Source organism: Loxodonta africana, chromosome 21 (genome assembly GCF_030014295.1).
Source record: "Loxodonta africana isolate mLoxAfr1 chromosome 21, mLoxAfr1.hap2, whole genome shotgun sequence".
Classification (NCBI taxonomy): Eukaryota; Metazoa; Chordata; class Mammalia; order Proboscidea; family Elephantidae; genus Loxodonta; species Loxodonta africana.
Window position 1 is genome coordinate 68,869,500 of NC_087362.1, and position 10,859 is coordinate 68,880,358.

At 44.1% G+C, this 10,859-nt stretch overlaps 1 protein-coding gene across 1 annotated transcript in view; it reads right to left on the minus strand.

Annotated features, from left to right (window-relative positions):
* Positions 1–10,859, minus strand: part of WDR88 (WD repeat domain 88) — a 32,607-nt gene that overhangs the window by 17,148 nt on the left and 4,600 nt on the right. The window contains exons 2-3 of the mRNA XM_023555552.2: positions 2,445–2,533; positions 963–1,026 (exon numbers count right to left, since the gene is read on the minus strand). Coding sequence (XP_023411320.2) covers positions 963–1,026; positions 2,445–2,533 — 153 coding nt within the window. The remainder of the gene's footprint in view (positions 1–962; positions 1,027–2,444; positions 2,534–10,859) is intronic.

A 10,859-nucleotide genomic window follows, 5' to 3' on the forward strand; every position in this document is an offset into this window, starting at 1 on the left:
AATGCCTGTAACAGGGAATGGTGAAATATGGTATGGCCTGTCTCTAAGGAGGAATCCCGTGGATCCATTAAGGCAGATGTATACTTACTCACGATTTTTATTAAGTGGGGGGAAAAAAATCGGGGTCCAAAAAGTAGGTGTATGGTGACACTATTTTTGTTAACAAAACATATAGGTGTGTATTCGTATGTAAACATGTCTATAGGAAAAGACCCCATGATGTTTACAATAATCTTTCGTTTTTAATTTTTCGTAATTGTCTTATTCTGCCTTTCTAAAAAAAAATTTACAATGAATATAAATGACCTTTGAACTAGGAAAAAAGGTTGCGTTTTAAGGAGAGAAAAGAAGTGGGGGCGGAGGGGGGGAGCGCTAAGGAGCTGTTGAGTGCAGGGCACAGGGATGGAGAGGGAGACCCAGAGGAGGTACACGAGCTGGGCGGGGATGCCCGCGCGTGTGCGGAGGAGAGGGCGAAATCCCGGTGATTCCAGTTCGCTGACCCTTTGGTTAGATAAACTGTGGTCCCTCCAGGATGGAGAGAGGACAGGTTGGGAAAGCCCAGAAGCCTTGCTCTTTGGCCACCTGTCTTCGTCTATTGGCCTACGCCCCAGTCCCCGCCTAATCAAACATTTTTGATTAGATAGGGGAGAGTCCCTATTCCTGTGCAGTTGCCCCAGTCCAGAATGCCCCTCCTGCTTTTTATGCATCCAAACCCAATTCAGTCCACGTTCTGCCTGTTCCAAAACGCTTTCCTTCCCCAGTTCCCGCCTCTATTGTCAGCATCTTCCTAAACTGCAAACTTTGCAAGCACGGGCTACTGTAGGGTGCTGTTCACATCAATGTCGTGGATTCCTGAGAAAATGCTCCTTTCCTCAAAAACTCGGGCTTTTGTCATCTCCCTCACCCCACGCCCAGCCCAGGGCTGTCAACGCCCCCTGCCGACCAGTGCGGGACATACATACCAGCAGCTTCCCTGTCTCCAGGTCCCAAGCCCTGACTGTTTTGTCGTAGGATGCTGCAATAATTCTGGAAATAAAATGCACACGTAAGGCTCTTAATAACAGAAACAACTATGCCTGCCGTTTCCATGAGGACTTCGTAGAAATATTTTATAATTTAAAATCAAGACTACAAGTAATACCCTAATCTTTCAAAAGATGCTCTGGAAAATGTATTTTATGGAAATATTTTTAAATGGCCTAGTATTGATTATAAGATGACTATAATCTTCACTCCTGAAGGAAGAGTGTAGGCCCATTTTCACAATGTCCACCTGCCCACCTACATGGTTCCTGCCACCAAGAAACCCCCTCCCCATGAAGACAGAGCCTTGGAACCCAAAGCAATGTGGCTCCACGAGGTGGGGACAGATGGGTCTGGCTAAAAGACAGCTACACATGTCGTTTCCACTCTCCAGAGGCTTCACCAGACCTCTGACTTCTGTAAAGCCCCTGGGACACTGGATGGAGCTATGTGACACGGACAGAAGAGATGGCCACGGCAGAGCTGTGGCCCCGACAATGTATTTGCTTAAGAAATCTAAGCTTAGAACTCATTGAAAGACAGATAACCCAACACCAAAGGCACTATAGCACAGTTACCTTCCTTAATCCTTCAGGCACTTAGATTTTTTTTTGTTTTTAATTTAAGGTTTTTAAATTTCTTCTGTTCTGTAATTTACTGTCTCCTTCTAAGGGGACACCTACAACTCACAAGGCTCCAGCACTTCCCTCTCTGCTCACCTGTCTTTTTACAGGAAAAGGTTTCATAGACAGCTCATTTCATTCTGAGACATTTTTGGTACATTTAGTAAAATAATATACAGGTACCTTTGTCTTCTTGTATTGCATGTTTCTGTGGTAACGTTTGTCCTCTAAGTAAGACAAATGTCCATGGAACAAACTCCCATAGCAGTTTCCCCTGCTGCTCAGGGTAAAAGCAAACCCTTTTAAAGGAAATGCTTTTGTCTTTTACAGGCTGATCTCACATCTGTGTGAACGGATTTGAGCAAACGCATCCCGTAGGCCCTACTCTGTGTGCCTCTGCTTCCCAGCCCTGACTCTCCCCAGATGACAGACTCAGGCAAGGCTCTGGGTCCCTGGGCCTTTGTTTGCCCTCTGTGACCTGAGGGTCTGGACTAAATCGCTAAGGCCCCTTCCCGCTACAACAGTCATATGCCTGACTACAGAAAGGGACTTCATGAAGAAAATTCAGACTGGCTTTATATATTCACCACACACAAAAAAAATTCATCTTTTTTAACACTTTAAAAAAGTGTTAGCACACCTACTTAATTCTCACAGCAAAAAAAAAATAGATGGGAGTGTGGTTGCCTGTTTGCTTAAAAAAAAAAAAAAAAAAAAAGCCTGTCACGGGTATGCCTGGGCTCTGGCCCACCTCCTAACTCACATTTCCTGACCTGTGTAAACCAAGGGAAAGGTCACCTTTTGCTGTCAGCCGTGATGCTGCACTCTAAAACTGGAGCTCTGGGCCCAGGCTCAAAATTCCGAATGACAACTCCATCAACAGCATCCTCAAATAAATGAGAGAGACAGAGGTCACTGTGGCGTTTGCTGACGTTGTGAACTGTGTTAACATCAGCTCTTAGCTTGTCTACAGCAGCAAAGTATGAGAGCTCCAAGGCCTGTGACTCCCACTCAGCTCAAAAGGACAAAAGGACCTTCCAACATCTCTCATCAAGAGCAGGAAGGATACCCTCACCGTCCATGGAAAACTCCTCCATAATTCCACAGCCACCACGTGGAAACTGGCCACTTTGGGTGCAGGGCTGCAAACCAAAAAGGCTTTTCAGAATCTAGCAATATGTTTGGCCCTGCAGTTCTACCCCAAGGGGTCTCTCCTGAGGAAATGGAATTGCAATCAAAGATTTATGCATAAAAATGTTCATCTCACATTATTGGTAATGGCAAAAACACTGGCAACAATCTAAGTGCCCATTTAAAGGGGAATGGTTGAAACGAATTACAGCATATCTAACAGCGGGGACCGGCAACTGGTAAAAATCATGCTGATGGTCAATAACTACAGAATCTGTTGAGAACAAAGCCCGTTCTAATGCAAGAGGAGTCACTGGGTGATGCCAATGGTTAACATGTTCAGCTGCTAACCAAAGGGTTGGCAGTTTGAGTCCACCCAGAGGTGCCTCAGAAGAACAGCCTGGTGATCTGCTTCTGAAAAATCAGCCATTGAAAACCCTATGGAGCACAGTTCTACTCTGACACACATTGGGTCGCCGTGAGTTGGAATCAACTAATGGCAACTGGTTTGGTCACCAGTGCAAAAGGGTGCCTGTTGTGGCAAAGATGAAATCTTTTTTAGTAAGAAATGTGCCAGCAGGTTTTCAGGGTATGCAGACAAAGTGGAAAGCCCTCCTTTTTTGTAAGAGAAAGAATTACTAGAAAGGTCTTGCACTGTTATGTAAAAATACAGTGGAAGGCTGGGGTGCTTGCTGGCTCTAGACAAGGGTAGGCCTGTGACAACACCCCCTGATATGCAGAGACCACTCTGCATTAGGATTCCAAGTCCTTCTGTGAGGGAAACGACTCTGTGTCGAGGTCAAAGGTTGCCAAGACTACCCCCGGGTTCAGTGATAAGCCAGAAGGACTCACAGAACTCAGTATATAGTAAATTTATTATAGTGAAAGCAAAATTAGTAAAGGTAAAAAGTGCATGAAGCAAAGCCTGGAGGAAACCAGGAATAAGCTTCCAAGGATCTTCTCCCAGTGGAGTTCCACGGGACACATTTAATTCCTTCAGCAGTGACTTGTAAGACCACATGGGAAGTGTTGTCTACCAGGGAAGCATGCCTGAGCCTAGAAGTCCAGGGTTTTTATTGGTCACATAGGCACTCTCAGCATATACCAAAATTCTAACCCTCAGGAGGAAAGAGGTGCTCAGCGTCAGTCACATCACTTGCACACATGGTCTAGGCACAGTGAGCCACCTCTACCATTTAGGGAAAGTCTCATATCACTGTGAGAACTGTTTATCAGTCAATTTCCTGGATGTCAGTCAGGGGCCAAGCTTTCTAAGGATAGCTGTCTCAAGCCTTATCTTAGTCACCTAGTGCTTCTATAACAGAAACATGAGCAGAAATACCACAAGTGGATGGCTTTAACGAAGAGAAATTTATTTTCTCACAGGATGGTAGGCTAGTCCAAATTCAGGGTGTCAGCTCCAGGGGAAGGCTTTCTCTTCCTATTATCTCTGGAGGAAGGTCCTTCTTGTCAGTCTCCCCCAGGACTAGGAGCTTCTTCACGCAGGAGCTACGGGTCCAAAGGATGCGCTCTGCTCCCAGTGCTCCTTTCTTGGTGGTATGAGGTCCCCACTCTCTGCTTGCTTCCCTTTTATCTTTTGTAAGATAAAAGGTAATGCAAGCCACACCCCAGGGAAGCTCCCTTTACACTGGATCAGGGATGTAACTTAGTAAGGGTGTTATAATCCCACCCTAATCCTCTTTAACATAAAATTAAAATCACAAAGTGGAGGACAACCACACAATACTGGGAATCATGGCCAAACTAAGTTGACATATGTTTTTGGAGGACACAATTCAATCCTTGACAAGCCTGCTATGTGAATTCTCTGCACAGACTCAGATCTCAAGCCCTGCTCTCTAATACTTGAAACAATGAAGTCACGTCTGGATATACCCCCAGGCCCTAATCAAAGCCCGCTGGTAGGAAGGATCTCTTAGAGGAACTCACCAGGGGTAGGTGACACCTAGACTGGTGACCAGAGCTCAAGAGCCTAAGGGAACCAACCTCCCTGGCTGGTGTATTACTCTAGGGAAAAATATGTGATTGCAAACTAAGAAAACAGCCCTCTTGGGGCCTGGGATCAGGCCCACTACAGCCTGCACTGGGCCCGGAGACAGCCAATGGCAGCATTAGAGTGGATCCTTGTCCATGGAGCTATGCAGGTTCAGTACTCAATAGTGACACCACATGGCCAAGAGAAGGAACAGTGACCATGTTCAGGTAAGAGGGCTCCTTCTGCGCTTGGCATTTGGAAGCAGGACTCCACCCCTGTGGACTCAGTCTAAGTGGGGGGATACAGGTTTCACTTTGAATAAATGGGGGAGCTCTAAAAAATAAGGAATCCCTGGTGGCGTAGTGGTTAAGTGCTACGGCTGCTAACCAAAAGGGCAGCAGTTCAAATCTACCAGGCGCTCCTTGGAAACTCTATGGGGCAGTTCTACTCTGTCCTATAGGGTCGCTATGAGTCGGAATCGACTCCACGGCTAGAAAATATAATTAGAAAAATAAAGGAGGCGTGACAGTATTGGTACCCTAAGTTCATGATGGTTACATAAACAGTATTTCTGTATAGCCCCAATTTTATGAATGTGTCTGTATGTGTTTGTGCAAGAAAAAGGAAAATACACATCAACATTTTCATAGAAGTTAGCCCTGGGGTGGCTGAATGATCGTTTTATTTTTCATCTTTGTGTTTTATGCCTTTCTGTAATAAAATCATATTACTTTTGTAATATGAGAAAAACTACTAAAGCTTTTTTTTTTTTTAATGGCCGAAAAGAAATGTGCCAATATATTAGAATGAGATGGAGTAGTGGGATTAAGAATGAATTTTTTTCTCCACTGGTCCCATCCCATCTGGAGCAAGGGAGAATGAAGAAAACCAAAGGCACAAGGAAAAGATTAGTCCAAAGGACTAATGGACCACAACTACCACAGCCTCCACCAGACTGAGTCCAGTACAACTAGATGGTGCCCGTCTACTACCACCGACTGCTCTGACAGGGATCACAATAGAGGGTCCCGGACAGAGGTAGAGAAAAATGTAGCACAAAACTCAAACTCACAAAAAAGGACCAGGCTTGCTGGTCTGACAGAGGCTGGAGAAACCCCGAGAGTATGGCCTCTGGACATCCTTTTAACTCAGTACTGGGGTCACTCCTGAAGTTCACCCTTCAGCCAAAAATTAGACAGGGCCATAAAACAAACAATAATATACATAGCTCAACCATGTATAGGAGACTAAATGGCACATGAGCCCACGGGCAAGGATAAGAAGGCGGCGGGTGGGGTGCGGGGCAGGAAAGCTGGACAAATGGAAATGGGGAACCAAGGTTGAGAAGAGGAGAGTGTCGACATGTTGCAGGGTTGGCAACAAATGTCACAAAACATGTGTATCTGTAAACCTTCATTTAAAGCAAATAAAAAACATTTTTTAAGACCCCAGACGCCACATTTCAAAGTGGGATGCAGAATGTTTTCATAATAGAATTATTTTGCCAATTGACTTAGAAGTCCCCTTAAACCATGGTCCCCAAACCCCCGCCCTTGCTCCGCTGACCTTTGAAGCATTCATTTTATCCCGGAAACTTCTTTGCTTTTGGTCCAGTCCAATTGAGCTGACCTTCCACGTATTGAGTGTTGCCCTTCCCTTCACCTAAAGCAGTTCTTATCTACTAATTCATCAGTAAAAAACTCTCTCCCTCCCTCCCTCCCTCCCTCCCCGCATCGTAACCACAAAAGTATGTGTTCTTCTCAGTTTATACTATTTCTCAAGTTCTTATAATAGTGGTCTTATACAATATTTGTCCTTTTGCCTCTGACTGATTTCGCTCAGCATAATGCCTTCCAGGTTCCTCCATGTTATGAAATGTTTCACAGATTCGTCACTGTTCTTTATCGATGCGTAGTATTCCACTGTGTGAATATACCACAATTTATTTACCCATTCATCCATTGATGGACACCTTGGTTGCTTCCAGCTTTTTGTAAAGCAAATAAAAAATATTTTTTAATGATTTTTTTTTAAGCTTCTACTACGGATTGAATTGTCTTCTCCAAAAAGATATGCTGATGTCCTATTCCCAAAAAAAAAAAACCTTGTTTAGAAACAGGGCCTTTGAAGATGTTATCAGCTAACAGGAGTCACACCGAAGTAGAGTGGGTCCTGATCTAATCTGAGTAGTTTCCCTATAAAAGAGGTCAACAGATTCAAATAGACACACAGAGGGAAGTGCCATGTGAAAATACATCTATAAGCCAAGGAATGCCTGGGCAATGAGAAGCTAGAAGAGACAAGGAAGGACCTTCCCCTAAGTGCACAGAAAGAGCATGGCCCTGCCAAAACCCTGATTTCAGACTCATGCAGAACACTGAGACAATAAATTTCTGTTCTTATAAGCCATCCAATTTGTGGTACTTTGTTTCAGCTGCCCTAGAAAACTAATACAGCTCCTTTATACATTTACGGACTTCCTGAATTATTCACAATGGTTTGTAATTGTGAAAGGTGGTTTTTAAAAGCTTACATCAAATGTTTGGGTTTGAGGTAGGGTTGGGAGGTGGGATCAGAGATGAGGGTGATGATTGGCGGGTTCACGGGGAAAGTTGGGGGATATTTTGGCCGAAACTCCGCAATAAAAGAAGGCGTAGGGTAATGGCTTAATCATCCACTGAGGGAAAGCCACAGCTGGGGGTCTAGAAGGAGCCAGTAGAAAAGAAAGAAGACAGGGAGAAGAGAACCAGAGGGGAGGATAGTCAGCTCCTTGTAGAGGGCAGTCAATGGCGCCAGCCAAGGCAGGGACCCCAGGGGAAAACTGGCAGTTATAGGAATAGGGTTGAAGGGGTGAACTTGGGCAGAAAGAGGGGCGTGAAAGAAGGGAATAGGGCTATGAGCAGGTCAGACATTATTTCCTTGAACTTATTTCCTGGAGTGGGAGAAGGATTTAAGGCTCATGGGAAGGAGGATATAAAGCAGACAGAGACGGAAGTGGCTTGCCTCATGGACCGGGCACTGAGGAAGAGGGAACAAGGGAAGTGAGGCTGTGGTGGGGAACTGAGAACATCTCGATGGGTGGTCTCTCATGTTGGGATAACGACCAAATTGGCACCAACTGTCAGGAAAGTGGAAACAGGCCGATATCAAGAGCCTTAGAAACAAAAGCCCGTTGGCCAAAACAAACAGAAAACTCCACAAGTCCTTCCACTGACTCAAAAGGCGAGAACAAAGTGGGAAGAATCTGAAGATGGCTAACCCTGGGTGATGATAACCAGCAGAGGTCCGTTCACCCTGTGGGCTTCTTTGTCACCCAGAGGGTTGGGAAAGCGCTTAAGGGTCCCAGAGAAACCAGTCATTTTCTCAACAAGGAGACCAAGGAGTTGTTGTTGTTGTTGTTAGGTGCCGTCGAGTCGGTTCCGACTCATAGCAACCCTGTGCACAACAGAACGAAACTACTGCCCGGTCCTGCGCCATCCTTACAATCGTTGTTATGCTTGAGCACATTGTTGCAGCCACTGTGTCAATCTACTGCGTTGAGGGTCTTCCTCTTTTCTGCTGACCCTGTACTCTGCCAAGCGTGATGTCCTTCTCCAGGGCCTCATCCCTCCTGACAACATGTCCAAAGTGTGTAAGACATAGTCTCGTCATTCTTGCCTCTAAGGAGCATTCTGGCCGTACTTCTTCCAAGACAGATTTGTTCATTCTTTTGGCAGTCCATGGTATATTCAATATTCTTCGCCAACACCACAATTCAAAGGTGTCAACTTTTCTTCGGTCTTCCTTATTCATTGTCCAGCTTTCACACGCATATGATGTGACGGAAAATACCATGGCTTGGGTCAGGCGCACCTTATTCTTCAGGGTAACATCTTTGCTCTTCAACACTTTGAAGAGGTCCTTTGCAGTAGATTTGCCCAATGCAATGTGTCTTTTGATTTCTTGACTGCTGCTTCCATGGCTGTTGATTGTGGATCCAAGTAAAATGAAATCCTTGACAATTTCAATCTTTTCTCCATTTATCATGATGTTGCTCATTGGTCCAGTTGTGAGGATTCTTGTTTTCTTTATGTTGAGGTGTAATCCATACTGAAGGCTGTGGTCTTTGATCTTCATTAGTAAGCGCTTCAAGTCCTCTTCACTTTCAGCAAGCAAGGTTGTGTCATCTGCATAATGCAGGTTGTTAATGAGTCTTCCTCCATTCCTGATGCCCTGTTCTTCTTCATACAGTCCAGCTTCTCGTATTATTTGTTCAGCATAGCTATGGTGAAAGAACACAACTCTGACGCACACCTTTCCCAACTTTAAACCAGTCAGTATCCCCTTGTTCTGTCCGAATAACTGCCTCTTGATCTAAGTAAAGGTTCCTCCTGAGCACAATTAAGTGTTCTGGAACTCCCATTCTTCAGTGTTATCCATAGTTTGTTATGATCCACATAGTCGAATGCCTTTGCATAGTCAATGAAACACAGGTAAACATCCTTCTGGTATTCTCTGCTTTCAGCCAGGATCCATCTGACATCAGCAATGATACCCCTGGTTCCACGTCCTCTTCTGAAACTGGCCTGAATTTCTGGCAGTTCCCTGTCAGTATACTGCTACAGCCGTTTCTGAACGATCTTCAGCAAAATTTTGCTTGCGTGTGATATTAATGATATTGTTCTATAATTTCCACATTCAGTTGGATCAGCTCTCTTGGGAATAGACATAAATATGGATCTCTTCCAGTCAGTTGGCCAGGAAGCTGTCTTCCATATTTCTTGGCATAGACGAGTGAGCACCTCCAGTGCTGCATCTGTTTGTTGAAACATCTCAATGGATACTCCATCAATTCCTGGAGCCTTGTTTTTTGCCAATGCCTTCAGAGCAGCTTGGACTTCTTCCTTCAGTACCATCGGTTCCTGATCATATACCATCTCTTGAAATGGTTGAACATCGACTAATTCTTTTTGGTATAATGACTCTGTGTATTCCTTCCATCTTCTTTTGATGCTTCCTGTGTCATTTAATATTTTCCCCATAGAATCCTTCACTATTGCAACTCGAGGCTTGAATCTTTTCTTCAGTTTCTTCAGCTTGAGAAACGCCGAGCGTGTTCTTCTCTTTTGGTTTTCCATCTCCAGCTCTTTGCACAAGTCATTATAATACTTTACTTTGTCTTCTTGAAAGGCCCTTTGAAATCTTCTGTTCAGTTCTTTTACTTCATCAATTCTTCCTTTTGCTTTAGCTGCTCGATGCTCAAGAGCAAGTTTCAGAGTCTCCTCTGACATCCATCTTGGTCTTTCCTTTCTTTCCTGTCTTTTCAGTGACCTGTTGCTTTCTTCATGGATGATATCCTTGATGTCATTCCACAACTCATCTGGTCTACAGTCACTAGTGTTCAATGTGTCAAATCTATTCTTGAGATGGTCTCTAAATTCAGGTGGGATATACTCAAGGTCATATTTTGGCTCTCATGGACTTGTTCTGATTTTCTTCAGTTTTAGCTTGAACTTGCATATGAGCAATTGATGGTCTGTTCTATAGTCGGCCCCTGGCCTTGTCCTGACTGATGATATTGAGCTTTTCCATCATCTCTTTCCACAGATGTAGTCAATTTGATTTCTGTGTGTTCCTTCTGGTGATGTGTATAGTCACTGTTTATGTTGGTTAAAGAAGGCATTTGCAATGAAGAAGTCGTTGGTCTTGCAAAATTCTGTTATTTGATCTCCGGCATTGTTTCTATCACCAAGGCTGTATTTTCCAACTACTGATCCTTCTTCTTTGTTTCCAACTTTCGCATTCCAATCGCCAGTAATTATCAATGCATCTTGATTGCATGTTTGATCAATTTCAGACTGCAGCAGCTGATAAAAAATCTTCTATTTCTTCATCTTTGGCCCTAGTGGTTGGTGCGTAAATTTGAATAATAGTCATATTAACTGGTCTTCCTTGTAGGCGTATGGATATTATCCTATCACTGACAGCGTTGTACTTCAGGACAGATTTTGAAACGTTCTTTTTGACGATGAATGCAACACCATTCCTCTTCAAGTTGTCATTCCCAGCATAGTAGACTATATGGTTGTATGATTCAAAATGTCCAA